This window comes from Zingiber officinale, chromosome 2A (assembly GCF_018446385.1).
Source record: "Zingiber officinale cultivar Zhangliang chromosome 2A, Zo_v1.1, whole genome shotgun sequence".
In the NCBI taxonomy this organism is placed as follows: Eukaryota; Viridiplantae; Streptophyta; class Magnoliopsida; order Zingiberales; family Zingiberaceae; genus Zingiber; species Zingiber officinale.
This window is the reverse complement of record NC_055988.1, coordinates 87,696,589-87,723,053: the sequence shown is the minus strand read 5'-3', so window position 1 is coordinate 87,723,053 and position 26,465 is coordinate 87,696,589. Positions and strand designations below refer to the sequence as shown.

Below are 26,465 nucleotides of genomic sequence, written 5' to 3'. Positions count from 1 at the left end.
ATAGTTACACCGGATGGATCCTCTTTTCATAATAAACAAAAGAGTGGCGTTTTTTTTTACAAACTTAATAAAAAAATGTTCTTTTACTTTTTCCAAAAAATAAAAATAAAAAAAATGTTAAATTTAAGAATTTAAAACACATTTCATTGATAAAAAAAATGAATATTGATAGTGTTACAACAGTGGTGAATCAGAGCCGCCGCCAAATAGCCTGAATCTTTCCTTAAATCATACAGAATTTTCTCTAATTCTCACTCAAAATCTCCACTCAACTAAAAACGAATACAGTAAGATTACAAGGGTCCTAATTAATTCTTTGTTGCAACAACAGCAACAAGCTCTCTTATTGGCCTTTCAATTAAAGGATAAATTAAGATCGAACTTAATTTTCTCAAGAACAGCAGAAAAATCAGATTTCTGAAATATGATTTTCCGGCAATCATATCCATGATTCCAAGCCAGTACTGTTGTAACTGTACTTGAATGAATCCATTTGTGCAAGGATCCCTGAGGAGTCAAGAATGTCTTCTTCCTTGATCACCATCTGCAATGCAAAATTAATTATAGAATAAAAATTTGTATTGGTGCTAGCAATTTGAAGTAGCTATTTCATATGAGAATTATTACTTCATCTTCTTCCTCATCGAACTCATGGCTGCTGCTGGAGCTCAGCCTTGTGGTCACCTCCCCGGCTTCGTCGATGTTCTTGGCGAATCTTCCACGGACTCGCGGCCGGCTGTCAGCCAAGGTTTTCCGGCAAGCATACTGCAGTTGTCATCTTGAATCATTGTTTCTGATGAATAAAGTTGTGTTGGTGGTTTGTTTTTACCTTAATTTTCTTGGTGAAGTTTCTCTGGTTCCTCTTCTTCATGTACCTGTGGATCTTCTCCTTCCTCTCCTCCACTGAGAGCCTACCGACTTTGAAAGAGGAGGAGGAGTCTTCTAGCGGTGCCACGACGTCGGACGTCGAGGTCGCCGGCGGTGGACGGTTGCCCGCGCAACCCATCATTAGATGCTGAGTGCTGTTGCCGCCAAGGCCCTGTTTTGAATTCACAATTGAAAAGGAGTTAGTTTTGAAATTGAGTAATTTGAGGACCAATTAGGTGTTAATTTTATGGGAAAAGTTGATAATTACGTCCATTTGAGCTTTTCAAACGATTACATTTTACCTCCTGAACTTTAGAAATTTATGTTGAGCTTTTATATTTAAAAGCCATTTTATTTTGTCTCATTTGTTTTTTATTATTATTGCATCAATTCATTATTAACAATTAATAATACTAAGAAACACTCCTAATTATTAATAATAATGACTTAGGGCATATTATTTCATTATTTATAGTGAAATATCATTGTTTTTGATCATTTTGAAATTTCTAACTATTCCTTCTCCTATGGAGAAGGATAAACTAAAAATTCTATAAAAACATAGGGCAAATTGGAATTATGTTTAGTTTTCTGGTACCTGGAAATCGTTGGAGTTGTAGACGCCGGGCATCATCGCGTCATGTCCGTACGATGGCAGGACGCCGCCCTCCGACACGTCACACGGAGCCAACGTCCCGGCTTCGATCACCGACCTCCCTCCGCCGTAGAGCCCCTGCATTCCGTCGCAGAACAGAGCGCCCATGCCGGGACCGTCGAGGAACCCCCACGGCGGCATCGGAGGCGGCGCCACCATGCCCCCGGCGCAGTAGCTGTTGTCGGGGAAAGCATGCGCCGGGACCTGGAACGCCATAGCTGCGGCAGGGTCGAGCGAGTAGGCCCCGATGTGATCGAACGGGTCGCCGAGGTTGTAGGCCGGCGGCAGGGCGGAGAACATCACCCCCGGGGGCTGCAGCGGTGGCACGGAGGCGGAGTTGGAGGAGGAGGAGGAAGGGTATGGCGCGACGTCGGGCTCGATGTCTTGCGGCGGCGGAGGAGAGGCGTCGAGGAGGGCGTAGAAGGAGGGGATGGGGGAGAAACAGAGGGGCGGACTGCTGGGCGCGGCCGCGGTGGTGGCGGCGGTGGCCGCGGCGGCGGATGTGGAAGACGAGGACACGTCGATGTCTTCATACTGCAGCGGGAGGAGGAGTTGGTGATCTTCAGAAGCCGGGAACAGATCGTCGCCGCCGCCGTCGCCGTCGTCGTTGTCGCAGAAGTCGAAGAGTTGCGCGGCGATGGGACTGGAGATCCCCTCCTGCATTTTATTCAATAAATGACTCAAAATTCAAATAAATATTATATTTTTCCCACAAAACACATCCGAATATAAAATTTGCAAAATAACAATTGATTCACTAGGACTTGAAGAATTTGGGATTCATTTAAACTGACAATGTTTTCTTCATTAGGAGGAGTTGATGAACCATGCCAAACTAAAAAAATACCTTTAATACGGATTCAAAAGGGTTTGTTATACACCATCTTATCCTATATTATAAGAAATTGTTTTTACTACTCGAATATATTTTATATAGTTCAAATGCATGCTATCAAATTGAGATATGAAAGGATTTGATCGAGAAGAACGGTTAATGAGATCAAACCATGAAGAGCTCCTCAGGACTTGGCTCCATTGTTTCTTGCAACATATCTGACTCTTTATGCACAAAATGGAGCAGCAGAGCAGAAGAAGAAGTAGAAGCAAAATTATATAAATCTTTCTAATTGTTCAGTGGTATGATCATACAAACAATCGTTTTTTCGTCGTCGTCTTCTTCTTCTTCTTGTCGGAAATGAATCATATAACTGCATCACTGGAATGTATATATGTATATATAGATATAGTGATTAAGCGATGAGAAAAAGATGGGAGTTGTTGCCTTAATTTATATAATGACAGACTAAAAATGGCAATAGAAGAAAAGATCAACACAGACTAAGAGAGAAGCATCAAATATTAGGAAGGATTGCTCCAACAGTTTCTAAATATAACACTCATATTCCAAATAGAATAATAATTCTTAGCTATTAGTATTATTATTAACCATGAGTGGAATAAACTAATCAAGTAGAACTTGATGATGAATATTAATTAGGTATGAATAAAATTTCAGTTAGACCAAAATGCCAGACCCAATCGAATTAATTCAAAATTTTGGTTTGATTTATTCAGAAATCTTCAATTTTAATAATAAAAATCTATTTGTGGTCACTTGTGGAGCCGAATGGAAACTAATCCCTTATTAATCTTATACCCATGTATAAATCTTCAGTTTGATGTGTTGTTATTTGAGATTACAAATTAAATAAGGAAATAAGTGTTATAAAAAACAGAGCAGCTATTTAAAGCAGATTTTTCATTTTCAGAAACGAAAGAAGTGGTAATAATCATTTTTGTTGGTGTTGATGAATTGTTTCCAAGTGTTTACTAATGAATTCACGTCCAAGCTATCAAAATTCATGATAATATTGATAAGAGAAAAAAAACAGAAATATTCATCTTCTCCTGATTCAAAACAATGTAATTGAAAATTTTGTATTGAAAGAAAAACAAGAACTTGGGATAAAATCACCAAGAACAGTATTCAATTTCCAATAGTGTACATATAATATCTATATTACAATGTGATCAAATTATCATAATACGCAAGAAGCTGTAAATCTGGGCTGCTTGACCATCTACATGTATCTTATCCATTCACAAACAATCTCGGCATGAGAAGATTTTGATCTAAAAACTTAAGTCGTCAATGACTCTATCTGCTCAAGCCACCCTTGTGCTGACCATAAATCATATCGCCATCGCAATAATGCAATGCTTAATGGACAATTAGGCAAATTACATCCAACTATGAACTTTGCAAGATGGACGCGCCACAACTCTCATTTGGTAAACTAATATAGTACTAAACCTAATTTCATACCCTAGAAATCTCTATAACGACATGCAAGCAAATGCTGAATAAAACTTTCGAAATCTGTATTCCTGAAGGAGTCTGGTTCACCATCTTTCATCACCTACCCAGTTGTTTTTTTCCTTCGGTCCTGTGGGTCCTTCCTCTCCATAGAGCTCCACTGGGAGACTGTTGAATATATTCTCCACTGTATTCCTGATATTGAAGGGTAGAAAATTGAGAATTCTGTCGATTTCAGACCTAGAACTATACTTTATAGTTGGCCCCCATTCTCGCATGTACCGCAACCAGAATGGTTCCTCCACGACGTCTCCAAGATACTCTGCTGCAACAATCTCATACCTAGTGCTGGAGTCAATGAAAAACTTGCTCCGAGCAGCATCGTTTCGGACACCGATTCCCAGTTTTTCAGAACCCTGGAGATAGTTTCCCGGGTGAGGGAAGCTCGCATGGCCACTCTTTGAGGAGTAAACTATGGCCTTGTTGCCTCCGATGAACTCCAAGCCAGATGCATCAACCCATTCCCCTCCACTATGCTGGGAAAAATATATACTCCAAAGTTCACCATTGAAGTTGCTTATCCGGAGAGTGTAGTGCTCCCAATCGCCAATGTGCCGACCAACTTTGCTTAGCGGAAAGTTTGCCACTCCGACTTTGATTGTAGCAGGGCCATTGAATGGGCAGAATATCCACATTGCAATGTCAGTGAATGTTCCTCCTAGGGCTGGTTTCACATGAGTATAAAGTTTAGCAGTTTCTATGTTCCCTTTCTTAACAAAATTATCCCCATCGTCGGGAAGATCTATCCAGTATTCACCATCATTTTGGCCACCTTCCGGAAGGTTTGAGCCTCTTGCATCTATGATCTCTCCTGCTTTAACATCCTTTTTATAGAGAGTAGCACCGTTCTTGAAAAACCATGAAACCGATGAAGGAAAATAATCTTCTTTTGGATGAAACATAAGAGTCGGGCCATAATGTTGAATGAGAGCATGAATCTGCTCTAAATTCGGCATCCCTCTTAGAGAAGAATCTAAGTTCTTCAAACAATGAGCACTCAATATGTCTAGAGAACTCGAGTCGGTATTGCAACAGAATGTCCCTACAGGAATACCTGTTTCTGACATTCCACGAGAAGAAGGTCTTGTCTTCCAAACTTGGCAAGGGAGATGTGGGAAAATCGCCTCCATATCAATCATCAATTCATGAGCTTCGCTCGAATCAGTAAGATCAACTCGAACACATCTAACTTCTTCAATGGATGGCTTGTTTCGTTTACTCGTAACCAACATGCCCAATTCCTGATACCCCTCAGGTGGAATTGGAAGCCAGAAGTAACCGCAACCACAATCATAGTCCTCTTGCAAGTCATCTGAACTCCAGAGAAGTTCATAGTCAAGTGGTTTCGCAAGAGCTGGTAGGCCAGTTAACTGCTGAGATTGTGCATTTTCTCTCACAACAAGAAGAGAACCATGTAGAGGTTGGTCGCAACGCTGACAATAATGACCGAGGCTGAAAAATCCATCTGGTATCAACAAGGGTTTGTAGAATACAGCTCCTTTGCCCTTTTCTTTCGGGGAAAGACAATTCCAGATGCACTCAAACTTAGTAATTTGTAGCACTTCCAGTTCCCCAATGCATATTGTTCCTTTAGCAAATTCTCCACCTAAAAATTGAGGCAGCTTAGTGCACAAATCTAAGTAAAACAACAAGAACTAGTATAACAAAATCCATGCATAATAAAAAAGATTCACTTCTGCATCTAGAGAAATTCATCATATGGAGGGCATATGCATTCAGGAAGGTTAGTTTCATAGTTACAAGAATACAACTTGATGATGATGATGTAATAGAACTATAGCCACCAATAAAAGCTGAGAGAAGTAAAGAAAAATAAGTCCAACCAAGCAATGAAGTAAACATTGATGACAGCGAACGCATTTGAAGGCAATAATTGGGAAAACATCAAAGAATAAACGAACTGGAGATGCAGCAAAGTGCAAGCAAATTTGTCAAGAGGCGTTGTCGACCAAATTCAGGAACAACCTTAAACAAGAATGGATCTTTTTCTTGAAAATTTCCCAAAGGCAGAAACCAACGTCTCTCGATCACAAGATCAATCCCTAAAAGACAGCTTCCGTTTGGAATGTGTTAAAGGGCGCATCGAGTGTCTCACAAATAAAGAAAGAATCACAAAAATAGGAAGAAAAAACATCGGAAATCCGTGACATAGACTAAATCTCAGACATGATGGAAGAATAACAAGGGGGGAAAAAAATCTCACCTTGAGGCCATTCAGGCATCGGGGAAGGGAGGAAGAAGGGGGGCTCCGGCTCGAAATTGTTGGCACAGGGGACGATTCCTTGGCTCCAGCAAAACCAATTCCACCTTTCCATCGCCGGCAATCACGGAACGCAATTCACCCCCTGCGCCACCAAACTGGTGGATCTCCGCCTCGTGTCAGCCTTCTCTCGATCAATTACCGGTTCATCCTTGCCGATCGAAGCGCCAAAGGCGACTCTTCCCTCTACGATTCCGAGTTCAGCTTAGGGTTGCAGCTCGACCACGGAACCGAGGCGTGGAAGCATCCGCTAGCGTTCCCTTTTCACGAAAGACTTCGCCGACGCCGTAATCGAGAGGGGATTCGAACAATTTACCGGCGGATTATTGTAAATAAACGTGTTCCAAGCCGTCTTCTCCATTGCGGGGACGGACGTAGAGAAGGGAACAGTTTACCATATGCTGCTCCGCGGGACATCTCATTTGGAATTTCCATAGAAAAAGGAGAACAAGCTCTTTGATTGGATAATGAAGACAAGCTTTATTAAGTTTATTTTAATAACAATATTAATCATTTATATTACATAATTTTATTTTTTTTTAAAAAAAGTTTAATTAATTTTAACCATGTAAGAAGCTCCGAACCTTAATTACTATTTTCCACCATAATGTTGTGGTGTTCCTTTTTCTTAATTGTTGCCCATTTGGTGGTTTAACTAGTCATTAAGGTTTGTCTTGTTTCTAAACTTTAATTAATCAATAACCTTTTTAAGCACTAAATCAATGTTTTTCTCATTGATTTTGGCTAAGCACATCAAATTAGATAAATATTTAAGAATAGAAAGTCAAAAACACTAGAGATAAAATCTAAGCACAACATTCCATTACATGGTTGAAGATCCTACTCATGGGTTGAAAACGAAATATTTAAAGGACCATGTCAAATAAACTCTTAGCTTAGATCAATAAATCAATTGTGCAATGTGCAAAAGGAAAAGTGCTCTTCTTATCCCTGGGGACAAGCTTGAATCCTTCCAAGATAATCGCTTTAACTAACCCTAGTTGCCAATAACTTACTCTGAAAAATGAGGTGTAACCCTCGTGGCACTCCCTTTTTCCTCGTCATTCTTTATTTTTCTTTCAATGAGAAGTGGAACCATGAATCGTCAGTTGCTAACTCTTAGTCTTTTGTATGTTTAATAATGAGCTTGGTGGAAGCTTGATCCTTGAAGCCTTTGGGTAATCACTCGGCCAAGCCCTCACACCCCGTAACGCTTCAAGATCGATGGAGAAGAAGCTCGGTGGAAACCTATTATGGAGGAGAGGAATTGGGAGGAAGAAGATGAAGAAAAAATGAAGAAGTTTGAGCATGTAAGGCAAGTCTAATGCTTGGCTCTGGGGAGGGGATTTATGTCTCGAATTAAATCCCTTTTCCCTCCTTGTTTGGAATTATTTGTTCTTCGAGTTCGAGCTTGTGATTGAATTGTGATGTGTGCGCTTTTTTTAATGATTAAATGTGTGCAAGGGTTACTTAATGATTCAAAATGATGGATTGTGAAGTCATATTAATATGTTTTTTTTATTTAAAATAAGATTAGCTGATCAGATTCGACCGGTAATATATTTTTTTAATTAGCAAATAGAATGTGTTGATCAATAATTGCTATTATTAATGTTAATCACAAATGAAATAGATGAAAACTTGAGATTTGTGATAGATTATATTTAAAAAAATACCTGTGAGGTTTAATTAAATGCTTTATAATTAAAAGGGATAAAATATATTATTTTAGAGATTCTAAGATTAAATTTTAAAGATTATAATGAAAACTCAAATTCCAGGATTATCTTAGAAAAGTTAGGTAAGACACAAGGTGAGCACAAAACAAAATAAGGACAAGACACTAACAAAGATGGATATAAGATAGAATTGTTAACTAGTGCAAGTGTACAACATCTAACTCTTATTCCATTAAATAGAGTTGACTATATAAATTTTTTTATGCTATTAAATTTTATTTCAAATTATATCATCATCTATAGTTAAATAAATTTTATTTTATTTTATTATTATCAATCAAGTCCTTTTTGATCTTCCTCTCGTTTAATATATATTTGTCATAATTTCATATTACTTGAAACATTTATTAATCATCTAAATACATACTCATATTATCTTAAGCATATTTTTCAAAATTTTTCCTTAATAAATGTAACTACAACTTTTTCTTTAATGCTCTCATTTCTTATTCTGTCTATATCCACACATTCATCTTAACATCCTCATTTCTACAATTCTCATCTTTTACTTATATGCTTAAATCATAGTACATTAAAACACCCGACATTCTCTATCATTTCAAGTAACATAAATATTTTAATTAGTAAAATAAAAACTACAACAGATATTTTATATTCTTTCTTTTTTAATTTGTTCATTTTATTTTTTTTTCCCTGTTACTCTTTACTTTACCCAAGTAAACAGTTTCAATGGACTACCCAGAGATAAAGATGACACAAATACAACCTTATACAAACAAAATTATATAAACCCACCACGATAATTTATACACAAACAAGGAGGGAAATAAGAAGATTCAGGAACAGCTAAAGCATCTAAGAAAGCCAAGCAAAAAGCCAATTATGCCAGATGGTTGCGCTGCAGCCTGAGTCGATTTCTTAATGGGAAGATGTTTCAAGAATGCCCTCACGGCTCCTGAAACACCATCTTCAGTTTCCATCGCCTTGGCCAATTCCACAGCATTATCCTTCACCTGTAATATTTTTTTAAGTAGATGCAAGCTTTTTAGTTGTAAGATCATAGGAGAAAAAACTAAGATTCCGGCATGAAGTTCACCGACAAAAATAAATTAAAAAGGTTAAAGATCAAGCTTACTAACCTTTGGGTCCATCATGAACTTGATAGAATCAACCAACTTTTGCAGTGAAAATTGATCGATGGGGATGGGTTGTGGCCCAAGTCCTCTAGCATGCACTCGATCACCCCAGAAAGGTTGATCACCAAAGAAAGGCACAATAGTAGTTGGGCACTACAAAACCAACGCTTAAATTTTAGACAAAATGCTTAAGCACTTTACCATTACACAAAAAAGAGAGATGTAGAGAGAGCAAGATAGGAAGTACAGCAGCCTTAAGCCCAGCCGCTGTTGTTCCAGCCCCACCATGATGTACCTGAACACAAAACACACGATGTACCTGAGAACACACAAAAAAAAACACTACAAATTATTAATCTTAGTTACTAGGGAAATTTTCATTTCACCTAAGTTTTCCCTTTCCAACAATTCCCTTCGGAGTTTTAAAATCATCAAAATTAAATACCTCTAATATTTTCAGACTCGTCATTTCATACCCCCAACTATTAACACCATTGCTCTACTTGATGGAAAAATACCATGGCACATAGGTGGCATGCCCCGTGTCATTATTCCGTTAAGTGAATTAACAGTGTTCACAATTAGGGTGAAATAATCAGACGGCAAAATGAAAACTCGCTATTTACTATTATAGAAAAAAATAAGCTTAATCTTCTGTTCATCAAAAAAAGGTTGGCCTTAAATAATATCTTTACAATAGATCCGTATATTCATATGTAATTTTGTAACTTTTTGTTTGTAGGGATGATTAGTTGCATTAAGGCTAATTAAGCTCTCACCACAATATGGTCATGTAGCCAGACTACTAGCTAAGCTTGGTCAAGCTCTAGGGAGGGCTAATGCAGCTCATCCTACGTGACTATAGTTTGGTTGAGGTGCTTTGTAGGCTTGTTGAGTTTGACTGAGGTAGGATGCACTTCAACTACGGTGCATATGGCTTCTTGGAGATGAAGTTCAGTACTTTGTGTGAAGAAGCTTCCAAAAAGATGCCCCTGGTACTATAATATTTACTATTTATATGTGATGGGAGTTGTCCAATGCCCTTCTCTCAGCATCTAGTTGTGTGAGCTTTTATAGCCACCAGTGAGCTTTATCAATATCATCACTCTTAGCAATGAGTTGTGTGAGGCATGCTGTGCGAGAATAGCGTCAAGGTTAAACAACCAACAATAGCACCATTGTAGAATGTATTACAATCGTGACATCCAGGGGTAGTGATTCATAAACGTGAAACAGCAAAATGTAGCATCATTTTAAAATCTAGACCGATCCTGAGGTTTCGGTCATGGAACGATAAGGTTTTCATGCCATATCGTGAGCAATATGGTTTTAATATTTTTTAAATATAAAATATATAAACTAAAAATAAAAAATTAATTTAAATATCAAAAATTTTATTAGAGTTTAATTAAGGCTATTTAAATTATCCCAACCAACTATAACTAGAAGTAGATTGAAATTATTAACTTAAGTTTTTAATTAAAAGATGATTGTTCCTCTTTTCCGTTGCTCCGCACCATGCTCCGCGCAGCCAATGAACGCGAGGCCGCAGGTGGCATATATGAGGCTCGCATGAGCCCTCCACACATGGCCTCCACGGCCACTGCACTCGCGAGGCCTCCGCAACGGCCGCGAGGCCATTGCAAGGCCTTATGGCAACCGCGAGGCCAACGCATGGCCGCTCACATGGCCTCTACGATGGCCGCAAGACCCACGCGTGGCTTCTACAGCGGCCACAAGGACCACGCGTGGCCTCCACGATGGCCACGAGCCCTCTTCAGTAGCCGCGAGGCCATAGTGAGGCCTCCGCGAGGCACACGCTACACCTCCATGGCTACCGCGGGCCTGCCAGTGTCAATTTCGGTCAATGGATGAAACAAAATATTTCGTTCGTAACAGGCAACACGACATGATATTTTAAAATTTGACACCATTATTGAATGTAATTATGCAATCCTATTTTCACCACAATGGTCTAGTTGTGACACAATATTCTAACTATTGATGCAGCCAATCCCAAGAATGTGTAAAAATAGATGCTTGAATGTGTTTAAATAATGATTGTGGAATAAATTCAACAATTTGGCACGGCTGTATAGTTGTTTATCTTTCTTTTTTTTCAGTTCTTGGGGCACATTCGTTGATCCAATCTGCAGCTAACAAAACCAACATAAGGAAATGCCAAATTGGAAGGCTTACCACTGCCTTGCACTGCAGGAACAACCAATCATGAGGAACATTATCCAGTAGATAAACGTAGTCCTTTGGTTCTGCCACTAAAAATAATATAAAAAAAAAACAATAACAAAGAAGCGGATTAAGGTTAAGGGAAAAACACCAAATAAATCAGTTATACAGAAAACAAACTTACAGTTCCCAAGTCCACCCCATCCCTTGTTAATGATGCCTCGTTGTCCAGTTATTCTCAACGCTTCCACAATTATCTCAGTCATTTTTTGAGGTTCTTGAACAGGCTATATACAGAAAACACTCAAATAAAAAAGAATCCATACTCGTAAAACTCCATATAAGACTTTAAACGAAGATAAACCTGAACTCCCATCGAGACTAGCCATCATGAGGGTTAAACATGAACTTTTCATAATGGACGAAAGAAAATAGATATCTAAATTTAAAGTCCGTATAGGCACTAAAATGCTTTTTTTATTTTCTAAAGGTCTAAATTATCATTTTATTCTATTTTCTATAAATTTCAGTACGCCTATCATAATTTTTGTTGGTCTTTAATGAGAACAAATTCTTATAAAACCTATAAAAGAGGAATTTTAGAAATAATTAACAATATTTCCAATTGGTTAATTAGCGATATTGTTAAGAATAATAAGAATAACAGACTTTTGTAATTGTATTTTTTGAAAAAATAGTTAGTCCTAAAGGTTATATATACATGGGATTGAAAAACTTTTTATGGAAAAAAAATAATAATGTTTCCTCTCTCAGTTTAGCTAAAATACAAATAATCAACCTTTAGTTCTAGATTTTGACAACACGATTAATGCTTGTGTCTCCAGAACTCGGGTGCTGTGTTAAATATGCAAGAGTTCGCGTTACAAAGTCCTGCTTTAACGTATTGGCAAGGATCGCTACATCTCTATGAAAACTTGGGTGTAGTGTTAAGCAGGCAAGAGTTCTTACACCATATGTTAGATAAGATAAAATATGATAGAAAAATTAATAGTCTAAGATTTGGAACATAGGAACTCTCACTCGTAAATCAATGGAGGTAGTAGATACGATGATTAGGAGAAGAATTAGTATTTTATGTATACAAGAGATAAAATGGGTGAGAAGGCAAAGATGATAAAGAACTCAAATTTTAAGTGGTATACAGGAAAGAGTAAAATAAGAAATGGAGCGGGTATTATTGTAGATAGTTCATTAAAGGATGAAGTTATGAAGTTGTAGAAGTAATTAGAAAAGGGGATAGAATTATAGCCTTTAAAATAATAGTGGCGAAAGAAACTATAAACATAATTAGTGTATATGCACCACAAGTAGGATTTGATGAAGCTGTCAAATCAAGATTTTGGGACAACTTAGATGAAAAATTACAAAACATTCTGTCAAATAAAATGATTTTAATAGGAGATGATCTAAATGGGCATATCGGAGTGAAAAATAAGGAATATGAAAGTGTACATTTATATTAGCTAATACATTTATGGATTTGGAACGAGAAATAAAGAAAAGGAAACTATATTAGATTTTGCGATAGTATATGACCTTATATTAGCTAATACATTTATATTAGCTAATATATTTTTTAATAAAAGAGAAGAGCACTTAGTTGTTCAACAGTAGGAATAATAAATTGCAAATTAACTTTCTTATGGTTAGGAAAAATGATAGAAAGATTTATAAAGATTACAAGGTCATCCCTATAGAAAGCTTAACTACGCAACATACATTAGTAGCGTTGGATATACGCCTCAAGCACAATATTAATAAAAAGAAAATATATACGACTCCTAGAATTAAGTGGTGGAAGTTAAAAAATGGGAAGCAAAATATATTTAAAAAGAAGGTACGAGTACAAGTATTAGGCAAGATAAGATTATATCAAAGTTGAAAATATTAGTTAAGAGTGTACTAGTCAAAAGGACATGCACCACTAAATAAGGAATCTTAGTAGTGGAATGAGAAAGTACAAAAGAGAAGTAAAAGAAAAACGAACAACTTATAAGGAATTATATATTTGTAAGAACGATAAAAACTTAAAAAATATACACAACAGCAAAGAAAGAGGCTAAAAAAAGTAGTGAATGAAGCAAAAAATAAAACTTTTGAACGATTATATCAAAATTTGGATACAAAAGAAAGAAAAGAGACATTTATAAAATAGCTAAAGTGAGAGAAAGGAAGACAAGATATCTTATCTAAATAAAATGTATTAAAAATGAATGTAACAAGGTACTAGTAAACAATGGAGAAATAAAACAGCGGTGGAAAATATATTTTCATCAACTTTTTAATGAAGGTTTTTATGACCAACTTAACTTAGGTAATTTAAGTAGATCAAATGAGTATAGAAATTTAAATTTTTATCGTAGAATTCAAACTTTAGAAGTAAAACAAGATTAAAATGGAATGCAAAATGGAAAGTCGTTGGACCATATGATATTCCGATATAAGTATGGAAGTATTCAGGGAAACAAGGTATTAAATGACTTACAAAATTATCTAACATGACATTGAAAATGAAAAAAATGTCTGATCAATCGAGGATAAGTACTCTAATTCCCTTATATAAGAATAAGGGAGACGTACAAAATTGTACAAATTATAGGAGTATTAAACTAATAAGTCATACTATGAAACTTTGGAAAAAAATAATAGAAAAAAGATTAAGGAGACCACGGTGACTGAAAATCAATTTGGGTCCATGCTTGGAAGGTCGACAATTGAAGATATATTTTTTTTATACATATAATTGAAAAATATTAGGAGCAAAAACATGATCTACACATGGTATTCATTGACTTAAAACAAGCTTTTGATAGAGTTCTAAGAGAAATTATATAAAAATTTCTTAAAAAAAAAAGGTGTTAGCGTAACATATATTGAACTAATTAAGGATATGTACGAGCATGTTCAGGCGGAGTAACTGAAGCATTTCCAATAAAGAAAGGATTACATCAAGGATCAGCTCTAAGTCGCTATCTTTTTACACTAATTATGGACTAACTCACTACACACATTCAATACACAGTATCATTGTGCATGTTGTTTGCAGATGATATTATTTTGGTAAATGAAACACGTGGAGTAAATGTTAAACCAGAATTTTGACAGGAAACACTAGAAGGGAAAGGTTTTAGACTTAGTAAAATAAAGACAGAATATATAAAATTTAAGTTTAGCAATATTAGACGTAATGAGACAATTGTTAAGATAGGAGATGACAAGTTGCTCGAAACCGAGCTTTAAATATTTAGGGTCATTTTTACAAAACGATGGAAGAATTGGGAGAGATGTCTTACATATAATACAAGCATAATGGTTAAAATAGAGGAGAGTGTCGGGTATTTTATGTGACCATAAAGTACCTCTAAAACTTAAAAGAAAGTTCTACAAAACCACAATTAAACATGCTATGTTATATAGAGCTGAATGTTAGGCTATGACTCGAGCACATGAGCGGGAGATGACATGAGAATGTTAAGGTGAATGTGTGAACATACGAGGATGAACAGAATAAGAAATAAGAGCATTAGAAAGAAAGTCAGAGTTGCATCTATTGAGGGAAAACTCCAAGAGATACATCTTATACGAGCATGTAATTAAACACCAATAAATGCTTCAGCTATGACAAACACACATATTAAACGACGAAGAGGAAGAACAAAAAAGACTTGGTTAGCAACAATAAAACAAGATAAAATTTATTTAAGTATAGATGATGATATAGGAGATAGAGCTAAATGGCATAAAATGATCCAGTCGACCCCACCTAGTGGGATAAGATTTGGTTGTTGTTGTTGTTTTATATGAAACTGGCATATATCTATCATTCAAGCAAAACTAATTTATTCTGATACCTAGTGTAGACGGTAAAAGTAAAAACATACGAAACACTGCAACTAGAATAATAACTCATTGAGAAGAATCACAATTTGCAGAAGAAGAAACCAATGTGATTCAGAACCAAGATTTCAGATACTTTTAGGCATAAGTTATATATACACCACTCGACTTATCAGCATTACATGTACCTTCCATATTTTCTAAAATACCCATTTTAGTATAAATTACTAATTTAATCAAATTTAATATAAGTTAATATATAGGTTATATCTAAGTGTTTGTTTTTAAAAACCCTATGTTGTCAACAACCATATCTAGTAGAAAAAAGTTATTAGATATTATAATATGTTCATTAACTTATGTTAAATTTGATTAATAAGCCAAACTATTGGCCAAAGTGGATAATTTACTCTCATATAAAGTTTTCAACTAAATTTGACCAAATGTTATAACCACAAGAGCTTAAGATGATAGCTTGACCCTCATGGTTGAAAACAACTAAAGTTTGGACAATAAGCTAAGATGGTGGAATGGAATCAAGCGGAGAGCCAAAGCTGTACAATAATATCACTAGGGGAATAAGCATAATAATCAAGTACAGGTGAATAACCAAATAAATTGCTGGTGGAGGTTTTAGATGTGTAACATGTGCACTAATACCATGTAATAATTTGATTAACCGACTATAATCACTGCTTTAAAAGTTTAAGCAACTAGAAGCTAACTAATATCAAAAATTTTGCAGTGCAGGATGCTGATCTTATTGCCCCAAACAGGTGCCTGTCCAGTAGAAACTTACTTTATGATGAGATGAAATGCAAAATAAAAATTGTCAATGTTAATAAAAGGCATGTAAAAAAGTAAAACTTTATCGGAGAGTAAAGAATCATTTAAGAGAGGCTAAAGCATCTCAAAAGAACAAATTGACATACAAGGCTACCAAACCCAATGTAAATAGGTTTTTCACCCGCTTCAAGCCATTCCACAAGCTCTTTAGGGGGTTCATAATTGGATGCAAGGTCAAGGAAGCAAAATCCAACCACGTCAATTTTTGAGCCCCAATCTGAAAATGAGTAACCACAATCATGAATCATCACATTGAAGCTAGCCCCATCAAAAGCATCGTTGATGATGAGTGGGTGTATTTTCTATAATATAAATTGTCATTTTGGCTTCTTTCACTGCACTGATCATTAAGATAAAAAAATTTATATCATCATTCAGCTGTTAGCTGAGAGCGAAAGAATATGAAAGGCATTGAGACACCAAACTCATGCAGAGCTATTAAACTTGGATAAGAGATTTTTGTCACTGTATGTGTTTCAGTAATTAAACCAAAAGATTGAACATGATGGTGAAAACAAAGAGACCTTTTGGTTTTGGAACAAGATGGGGGCTCCAGATATACCCATGAGGTATGTCAGAAGTAGAAGCTTGTGCACCACTTAAGTAAGTGACAGGTCGCAGTTTCAACTTTTTTTTCCTGAATTCATTTATCATATCCCGTATTCCAAGCCAAATCATAGAATCCACGATTTGATATGATAGCTGCAGAAACAAATGATAAATAAGTAGAATTTTGTGACCAGGAAATCCAAAAAGAAAACAAGGATTGAACTATATCAACAATCATTAAACAATTCCAGTGGGACAAAAGTAAAAATGGCTCAAATATATAAGGAAGATCATGAATACGAGTTATCAGAACTAGTTAGGGAAAATGATAAACCCTAGGGGTGTGAAAACTTCAATATACAAGACTAAAGAGAACACTAATTGATTACTAAGGGATTATACAATATGATTAACAAAAAAATGCAATTATGTAAATGTATACTGATATAGATGTTGAACTGCAGCACGCAAGTGGTAAGCTTTGTCATGGGTACAGAGGTGCATACATAATCAATATCAAGAAATAACTATGTTTTCTCATTAAGAATAATTTAAACAGTTGTTAAGAACTTAATCAAAATAAACCCTCATAAAAAAAAGGTTATGGCTACCATATAAAGATCAAAATACAAATAAGATTCAAGTTTTTAACACTTAAAATAAACAAAGAATGCAATGCTCATGCAAACAACTACATAAACTGAAGTGCAAAAATTGCAAAGCATAATTATCACTTGAATTCAATGTAATCACCATATTCCTCTCTAGGAGGCATAAGTGTATCTGGGGACTTTTGGTTGGTTCTTGTAAATTATGCATCAACTTTTCACATGCTTAATCCTCATAGATAATCAGATAATCAATAAGCTAAAGATAATCAGACAACCATTTGTTCGCAATTTCACCATCTTTTCAAAAAAAAGTAAATTTCGAGCTTCTTATTGTATTGAAACTTTATATTTATACTATATTAAAGAAAATCTAAATTTGTCAATTTTGGTCTAATGTATTTGTGTATGGGACATAATTGGATAAAACTAATAGATCAGTTTGTGCATTGGCATATGCAGGTATATGGAATGTAGTTAAGCACGTGCATGCTCTCATGTCTATATAGAGAGTTTTTTTAGAACAATGGCATGCAATTGGTTTACCTTAAATATGCAATTAGTATATGTTTCATTTGCATATACAAACATGCAATGCGGTGAAACATGCATATGCTTATATGGCCATATAGAGTGTTTTTACAACAATGGCACGTTTTTTTATTTACTTTATATATGCAAATACATAAAAGCATTAACATCTAGACTATATTAAGTAGAAAAGTCAGAAGCATCCTTTAATATGTTAATGAAAACAAAGTGTCATTTGATTTCTCTTACCCTATATCCAGCAGGTTGTTTGACACGGGAAAGAGGATGTTGAAACTCACTTGTGGGTCTGAAATCAGGAAACAGAAAGCATGAAATAACTCTAAGTGAATATAAGAGTCCGCCATTAGAGAATTTCCATGCCCTAAGTATCAGCATACTGAAACAGTTTGAGAGAGAAAAAGGGAGAGAGTATCTCACGTCCATGGCATTGTGAAAAATATGTGAATTGGTACTTTCAATGCCTCAGCCACATGAGTATGTCCTGAACAGCCATTCATCCAGATTGATAGTTAGAAATTTTCAACTTGTAAAACTAATGAATCACTAATCGATGAAAAAAATGAATTACAAAAAAAGCCACATAGTTGAGGGTGAAATGATCCATTAGAAAATCACTGGAATAAATGCAAGAACCAACTCGCTGAGAGCAAATTATAGCAACTAAGTGAGACCAGAAAAGACAAAATAAATGAGCACTAGTCATGTGAAGTTCAGTAGCAACACAGATGTGTTTTGGTTATAGCTTGAAATGTGTCAGAATAAGGAAATGTGATTGAAGAATAAAGATGGTTGTCAGTGTGAATCGCCCAACACTCCAATATTGATGTTTTCAAATTTCTGACATCTTGTCATTGCTTTATAAAATTCAAATTAGTCTCAAGCAAGCAATTTAGAAGAAGATGATGGAGATGATTTGTTCCCATCAGGACCGATCAGGAACTGGACATTGCTTTATCAAAAGTGCAAATTAGTCTCAAGAAAGAAATTTAGTAGATGAAGATGATTTGTTCTGTCAACACCAATTAGGGGAAGAACAAGATGTTGGAAGAAGAAGATGACGACGACGATCAGAAGAACGACCACTCTCCAACATCTTCAGGTTGCCCTTCAACTTTCCACTAAAAATCCAACTTTTAATGTTCAATGAAAAAACCTCAACAACATACCAGATTCACTTATATGCATGAAGTTAGGTGTTGCCCTCCACTATCTAATTCCATGACTATTAATTGGTAGCCACACTGAAACAAATGCCCCTCAGAAATAGGCATTTCTCCTTGGATTGCAGGCATGATTCATTGACCTTATTCTGTGTTTGTCTCAGTTACAAAAAAAAAAAAAATTTGCTTTGCAGCAATTAAAATAAAATTTATTTATCATAGACTCAACAGGCATTTGCCATATATATTAAATTATGACAGCCTGAATAAGAAACATAGTTTTGTGCTGCCAAACAGTCAATTTGAGGTACGACTGCAAGCACTTAATTCTGTCATCTGTTATACCATCACAAGGCAACTGTCGACAGACCATTAGTATTAGACTGCATGCACAAAGAAAACAAGTATGTTTTATTCATTACCAAAATTAACAAGTGATTTTCGTGCAAAATATCAATGACCAAAAGAAGAAAAATAGAAAAGTTACTCTCAGCTAATTGCATGGAGATTCAGATGAAATCTAACCATAAGCAGGTGGATTTGCAATTATAGCATCTGCTTTGAAAGGGATGCTGGTGTCAACATCTGGCTCCTTGCACGCTGGGAGCAAGGAAAAAATAATTTCCCTCATCTGTTTACGCTGGATAGGTATTTCCGAAGGAGCAGAAGGTAAGAAACCTTTATTCTTCACCATATCTGGGAAGTTGACAATCCATGAATAAAGAAAAGAAGATGGAATACACATTAGAGCAATGCCAGTTAACAAGCAACAGATGGTGTTCATACATTCAGCAAGAATTTTTGGGTCTCCACCTAGAGGATAAAATTCCAGACCAGCAGATAATACAAACTCCTTGAAATTTGCATGAGTTGCCAGTCTAACACGATGTCCATAATCCTGAGAAGTTTATTTCATCGGTGTGATGTTATTATAAAAAAGAGATTAAATGCTGAAATATATGTTAATTTTTCTCCATGGAGGATTGCCAACGGATAATGAGCTAATCACCCAAGACTAAATTTAACGAACAGAAAGAAAAAAAAAAAAGAGGGAACTAATCAGAAAGAAAGAACAAAGAAGAGTGTGTCATCAATTTGTTTTTATATAATCCAACTGAAATGAAAAATGTTGATTTCCTCCACTTTTTCCATGTTACAGTTGTTTACCATCAACAAAGCAAATAAGCTGCCTAATCAAACAAGGGACCACATAGTTATAGTGTCGTCTTGAAGAATGAGAGATACTGCCTTTATGAATTTAAATATTGACAACATAAATATCCAATAGAAAGTATACCATTCTCTCTACTTTTTCCATGCTACCTATGAAGGTTCAGTCATTGAACAAAATGTCATTACTACATTTAAGTTTCCATACTCCAGAAATAGCTTGGAAACATCTCTTATTGTAGCAAAGGTGATTACGCTCACCTCAGCTCACCTCAGGCAATGGAAACATTTCTCTTAATACCTTACCAAGGAAGAAACAATGACGAAAATATAATAGAAATGGTCAATTGACAGGTACAAAGAGGCTGTCTGAAAAAGTGTGCCTTGAAATGAAAACATCAATGAAAAGGCATAAGAAGATTAGTACTGAAATGATCAATGGTTTAAATTTATTTCACCAAATTTCAAGATACAAAACTTGAGATAATGAAAACTACAACCAACATTACGTAGGGGCAAAACAGGAGTGTTGAATTAATTGTGCACAAGCAACTCAGAAGAGCTAAAAAAAGATAAATCTACAATATAATTGTCAAGTGCTTCTAAAAACTTCAAACTCAAACATCTAGTGAATTGGTTGAGTGACCCTCCTTGCTGCATACTGAAATGAAATCCCGAGACTAAGCATTGAGATAGCTAACCTGCAAGCATTTTCCAATAGCAACAAACGGCTGAACATCACCTCGCGTACCAACAATAAGGATGACTATCTGCATAGGAGGTCGGTATTGGGAATCCATTGAATCAAATGGCTCATCATCAGCTGCTTCACCATTTCCATCCTCTGACCCCAATTCCGATGGTGCAATTTCAAGATTGCTAGGAACATCAACAACAACAGTCCCATCATCTTTCACGGTAGCTATTCGATTTAGCATCCTGATCTGTGTTAAGCAAGGTAATGGCCAAAAAATAGAAGAAATAAACTACCTTGCAAAGTAAAAACAAACCAACCTTAATGAAAAAGTAAAAAAAAAAAGAAGAAGAAAAGGAAAACACAAAAGAATAACTAGATAAAAAGTTTTTTAAAAGAATTTAAGAAAAAAGTTGATGAAGCCCAAAAGATGATGATGAGAAATATGTAATAAGAATTTTTTTAATGACATCTCAAGTAATTCCAAAAGCTAAACAATGTATTGTCTAAGCGTAGTTCTAAAAAGATTGCCATTAGAAATCTACAATCAATCATCAAAAAACATAGTTGATATCTCATTATTTGCTTCAAGGTTTTACATCCCTAGAAATTTGTCTTGATTGATCATGCCAAGAAATAGGGATGTAACAAACAATAAATCTTCGATCCTAGCCAACTAAGTTAAGAGAAGTTCAATCAAGGGAGCACAAAATTGATCTCTTATTATTCACATCAAGGTTTTACATCCCTAGAAAATTGTATTTTGATTTATCATGCCTACAGATAGGAAGATAGAAAACAAAATTTATGAATCCTAGACAATTATGTCAAGAGAAATACAATCAAGTCAGCACTAAATGGTATTGTAGCTTTACAAAATTGACAGAAGAAGAGTAACAGAGTAACAGAGTAACAGTCTGACATCACCCAAATGCAGTGACAAAGATACATTCACAAGAAGAGTGAAAGAGAAAAAAAAAACCTTTTCTTTATTAGGAACTTTATCACTGAACAATTTAACTGTTGGGTCTTCAATGGAACTCTGTATATGTTTCTCAGTTCTTGACCTTTTTAGGTTTTCTTTTCCTAAATGTGCTTCTGAACTTTCTGCACACTCTGTTCTTCCACCAGGCATAGTATTTGACCTAGGAAGTCCTCTATCAACTGAAACAACAAACAGAAGAATATTGGTGCATATTATAGTAACACAGCAAGTGTTTGACTTTAAAAAAACAAATCAGATATTTGAACTTCCAATTCGTAGAGGTCCCTAATTATAAAGTCCTATCAATCAATAGTAATTCAGCATCCGTTTTAACTGACAACAACCAGAAACATCAAGGTGTTAACACCAAGAAAAATAGCCTTAAAATAAAAAATATGTTACATCTCAAGAAAATAAAATTTTCATGTGTTAGTTCAACCAACATCATCCATGAAAAGCAATATGTGTACCCTGTGATAACCTATGAGAACCAAATGCTAAGAGTAACTAAATTATCCACGGCATTCAATATCAATTTCATAATTAGCTAAATGCAAAAGGTCTTAGTTATCTCCCTCCTCTCCATTTCCATCTTCATTTCCTCTATGCATACAAAAATCTCATAATTAACTTCAAGAAACTCAGAGCATAAGATCACAGGGATCCTGCATGTAGCAGACTAGCAGTAACAGTTCACAATTTCATTAGCAAACAGATCACTGACCCCTAATAATCTTCATATAGCATATTTTATTCATTATTAGTGCTTGTTTTCTCTACATCCATCATCTGACAAACTTATTTAGTTTGTGCAGGGTCAATCAGTTCAAAATAAAATTCCTATAACAAGTATAATGTACAACAACTAGTATGCATCCTAAGAAATGGAAATAATTATCATAACTAAGGTGGCGTTTGGTTCTCTCCTAGGAATCGGAATGGGAATGGGTATCATAGTATTGTGGAATGGGAATGAGAATGGGTATGAGCTTGGGTATCATTCTTAAAAATAACATTTGGTTAGTTGAATAGTTTCAATCGGAATAAACATAAATTTTCATTTTTACCCTTAAAAGAAAATAAGAGAAAAAATTAGATGGAAGAGAAAGTTGAATGTGAGATAAACATATAATGAGAGAATGATGAGAGAGAAAGTGTGATGGGAAAAAATGAAGAGAGGGAAAATGTGATGAGAGAAAATGAGGAGAGAGAACGTGATAGGAGGGATTGAGAAGAGAAAAAGTATGATGAGAGAGAAAGTGTGCTGAGAGAGAAAGAATGATGGGGGAAAATGAAGAGAGAGAAAGTGTGATGAGAGAAAATGAGAAAGTGAAGAGAGAAAGTATAATAAAAAAATGTGATGAGAGAGAAAGTGTGATGAGAAAAAAATGAAGAGAGGGAAAGTGTGATGAGATAAAATGAGGAGAGAGTGTGTGATGGAAGAGAATGAAGAGAGAGAAAGTGTGATGAGATAAAATGTGGAGAGAGAGTATGGTAAGAGATATTGAGGAGAGAGAAAGCACGATGAGAAAGAAAGTATGATGAAAAAATAGGAGAGAATGAAGAGAGAGAAAATAATGAGAGAGTGTGTGTGATGAGAGAGAATGCAAAGAGAAAATGGTAGAGAATGTGTGATGAGAGAGAAAGAGGAGAGAGAAAGTACGTTGAGAGAGAAAGTGTGATGATAGAACGAGGAGAGAGAAAGTATGATGAGAGAGAACGAGGAGAGAGTGAAATGAAAGAAAAATTGAACAAATATACTAAGGATATTTTTGTCCAAAACTTAATTCTCATTCCATTCCATCAAAACCCCAAGGGAGGGGATGAGTTTCATCCATACCCAAGTTTTTGGGTTTCATTCCAAAATCTTGATTTCATTCTCATCAACCAAACACAAGGTTTAGGAATGAATCTATTCCCTCATTCTCAAACCTCTAAACCAAACGCCACCTAAAAAATGAATAAGATTTCCAACAACCAAAAGCCAAAGGTGTTTAGTGTGTCAAGACACCTAAGCGTAGCAACCATGGAGATATTTCAAGCCCTTTCATTGACGTGGCTACTTGAGCAGCTACTTGAATAAATCAATAAAAAGGGAACAACAATGAAGCAGCAGCACTGATAACAAATCACTTCCAACTTCAAAAAGGAGCATGACAACAAAAGTGGTCATTGAATAACTAGCCCGATATCACCTGCTTGACAAATTAATCACTTCTAATCAGGGAAAGGGACATGACACCGAAAGGGATTATTGATTCATTGAATAGCTACTTCGCTACCATCTGCTTAATAAGTTCTACTCCCGATGGTGGGTAGACTGATGAACAAGCAGCCACCTTGAGAAAGTAGTGAGAGCAACATTTTCGACTAACTTAACGATCAAACACCAGTATCACCAAGAAAAATCCAGCTACACCACTACTAAAAAAGAGTCGAACTGACGGGACTCACGAGAGTCCATCTCCAAAAATAACTGTATGCCTCTTTCTGGGATCAAATCCACTCAGTTACTTGCTCGATGATCAATGCAACACAACCATTTCACAAACTACGATTCTTCGGAACCCACTCGTTATAACATCATCATTGCCAGATTAAAAGTTCCCTCTCCCACAGAAAAAACCGGAAATATCTATCAATAGAAGCACCGCATACACCCAATCCTCTAGATCTCCCAAATACTACTCGTAAAAACACCTGCCGACCCAAACGACGGCAAAAAAAAAAGGAGGGGCGACAACACGGAGACGGCGGGCCAGAATCCAAAGCATAAAAAGAAGGAAGCAAAAGGCTGGATAATTACCAACGGGGGAGGCAGTGAATCTGACGCTTTTCCCGTTCCCCTTGCTCTCCTCCACGCTGGTTCCATTCTCCGCCATTATTGGCCGAGAAACCAGGCGACTGAGGAGCCGAGGGAGACACGAATAGATCTGGCGGAGCGCAGTGAGAGGAGAGGGATCTCCGGACCAGCAGCGATCGTAACCGTGCACGCCCCCGGTTACAGTCTGCTCACGGAAGGACACGTGACGGTGGCAACACCAACTCCACTGTCGAAAGGCCCAAAAAAACAAAAAAAACGGGAAGAGACGCAGCGGGTTGCCGAAAGCGGACGACATCCACTACGAGACCGTAAATATAGGACTTGTCCATCGGGTTTCAGACACAATGGAACGGAATTAAATTAAATTAAAAAAATATATAACTTAAAATATATCAGATTCCTATCATTATTACATGCACAATAATTCAGCAAGTGTATTTTTTTTAATTTGAAGACTATCAAAATTTTTACTAAGAATAATTAATAATTTAAATATATTTAAATTTTAAAATAATAATATAGACAAACTTAGCAATATAACCATATTAATTCGAATTTGATTTTATAATCATAAAAAAACAAATAACTACCACTGCCATAGAAGAGTAATTATTCAGATATACAGAAAGTTGATTATGGATAATTAAGAATAGGATTCATAATATCTTAATCTCAAAAATGATTATTTATCCTATTTTTAATTTTATCTCAATCAATTCAACCCCATTCTATCATGCATATTAAACGAAACCTTAAAGTAATGAATAATAAAGAATTTATAGAGGATAGTAATACAAATAAAACTTAGTATAATAGACTCCGCAATGTGTTCATTGAATATCAAAATTAAAATTTTAAATCCCATGATTTACCTCCGACAGTAGGGATAGGGCTAAAGAAATATTAATATGTAATTTGTATTGTTTGAATTGACTTTGGCGGATAAGATCTAAATAAATACTATGTTTTTCCAACTTAATTGACTCAACTAATATTATTTTAGTCAATCGAAATCCTTTTCAATTAATTGAAGTTGAAATAAGTTCATTTGTCCCTGTCTTAGAAAAAATTTTGTTCCTGCACATTCAAATTATTTTACACTAGTCATCACCTGCACATATAATCCATAAAAATACATAAATTATATAAAATAAATATTTATTGATAAATAATTAAATTGTATTATTCTAGTATGATTTATTATATAAAAATATTACTCTAAAAATAAAGTAAAATTAAATTATTAATCATATGTTATACAACGAGAATATTTTATATCACTAGGGACAGATTAGCGGGAGATCTAAGAGCAAATGAATCATCTTTTTTGTCCCATGTCACATGAGAATGTCTTATATCACCCGAAGACAGGGGCGTAGCTATATAAGGCTCAGGGGGTGCGGTTGCACCCCCTGGAATTCAAGGAAAATATTAATACGGTGGGAGAAAAAATTAAAAAAAAATTGTATAGTCATAAATTTTGAAACTTTCTCGTCTTTTTAGCAAAAAATTCCAATTAACACCTTTTCAACCTAACCCATTTTTCTCTTTTCCCAAGTCAATTTTTTTCTTTATCCGTTTTCTTCTTCCTCCTCCATTCCCAAACTTTTATTTTCCTCTTTTCATTTCTTTTTCTTCCTATAATTTCTTTCATATTCTTTTTTCTAACTCTAATTTTACCCACAAAATCTTTCACAACATGTCACTGCCGTTATAACCCAAGTCACTATCGCTGGACACCGATTGCTACCATCGTCACTGTCATTTGTTGCATGGTCATTGTCTTCACTTGGCTAACGTCGTCGCTTCACCAATGCTCCATAAAAAACACCTTTTAATTGAGGTGAAATTTACTTAATTGATTTTTTTCGCTTAGCTGACACCGTTGTTTGCTGCTAGCATCACTATCATCATTCGCCGACTATGTCGCTTTGCCCCTCCCGAATGAAAATCCTAGCTACACCACTGCCCGAAGAACCGATGAGATATAGAGATGGATAAAAGTAGCTGTGATTT

At 35.6% G+C, this 26,465-nt stretch overlaps 3 protein-coding genes across 3 annotated transcripts; all 3 read right to left on the bottom strand.

The window, feature by feature from the left end:
• Positions 1-439: 439 nt before the first annotated feature.
• On the bottom strand, positions 440-2,185 carry LOC122043780. Its single transcript, XM_042604361.1, has 4 exons — positions 1,466-2,185; positions 830-1,039; positions 628-765; positions 440-544 (listed from the first exon to the last, which is right to left on the bottom strand). The coding sequence occupies exons 1-4, from the start codon at positions 2,183-2,185 to the stop codon at positions 440-442; spliced, it is 1,173 nt and encodes a 390-aa protein (XP_042460295.1).
• A 1,249-nt stretch (positions 2,186-3,434) lies between these two features.
• LOC122041453 lies at positions 3,435-6,465 on the bottom strand. Its single transcript, XM_042601141.1, has 2 exons — positions 6,124-6,465; positions 3,435-5,505 (listed from the first exon to the last, which is right to left on the bottom strand). Exons 1-2 carry the CDS (start codon positions 6,233-6,235, stop codon positions 3,926-3,928), a joined length of 1,692 nt encoding a protein of 563 aa, XP_042457075.1. The 5' UTR covers positions 6,236-6,465; the 3' UTR covers positions 3,435-3,925.
• Positions 6,466-8,647: 2,182 nt separating this feature from the next.
• On the bottom strand, positions 8,648-24,666 carry LOC122041452 (sterol 3-beta-glucosyltransferase UGT80A2-like). Its single transcript, XM_042601139.1, has 14 exons — positions 24,432-24,666; positions 21,623-21,804; positions 20,648-20,890; positions 19,563-19,674; positions 19,302-19,472; positions 18,034-18,097; positions 17,845-17,902; positions 16,432-16,609; positions 15,994-16,124; positions 11,388-11,490; positions 11,216-11,292; positions 9,264-9,311; positions 9,020-9,169; positions 8,648-8,893 (listed from the first exon to the last, which is right to left on the bottom strand). Exons 1-14 carry the CDS (start codon positions 24,505-24,507, stop codon positions 8,717-8,719), a joined length of 1,770 nt encoding a protein of 589 aa, XP_042457073.1. The 5' UTR covers positions 24,508-24,666; the 3' UTR covers positions 8,648-8,716.
• Between the last annotated feature and the right edge of the window lie 1,799 nt (positions 24,667-26,465).

Bases quoted from the DNA above. Each gene is read 5' to 3' on its own strand.
- LOC122043780 (XM_042604361.1), bottom strand. From the start codon at position 2,185: ATGCAGGAGGGGATCTCCAGTCCCATCGCCGCGCAACTCTTCGACTTC. The intron at 1,040-1,465 runs GTACCAGAAAAC...AATTCAAAACAG, and splicing joins ACAACTCCAACGATTTCCAG to GGCCTTGGCGGCAACAGCAC. The intron at 545-627 runs GTAATAATTCTC...TTTGCATTGCAG, and splicing joins TCGATGAGGAAGAAGATGAA to ATGGTGATCAAGGAAGAAGA.
- LOC122041453 (XM_042601141.1), bottom strand. From the start codon at position 6,235: ATGGAAAGGTGGAATTGGTTTTGCTGGAGCCAAGGAATCGTCCCCTGT. The intron at 5,506-6,123 runs GTGAGATTTTTT...CTCAATTTTTAG, and splicing joins GATGCCTGAATGGCCTCAAG to GTGGAGAATTTGCTAAAGGA.
- LOC122041452 (XM_042601139.1), bottom strand. From the start codon at position 24,507: ATGGCGGAGAATGGAACCAGCGTGGAGGAGAGCAAGGGGAACGGGAAA. The intron at 21,805-24,431 runs GTAATTATCCAG...TTGTTGTTTCAG, and splicing joins ATTCACTGCCTCCCCCGTTG to TTGATAGAGGACTTCCTAGG. The intron at 16,610-17,844 runs GTAAGAGAAATC...TTGTTTCTGCAG, and splicing joins AACAACCTGCTGGATATAGG to CTATCATATCAAATCGTGGA.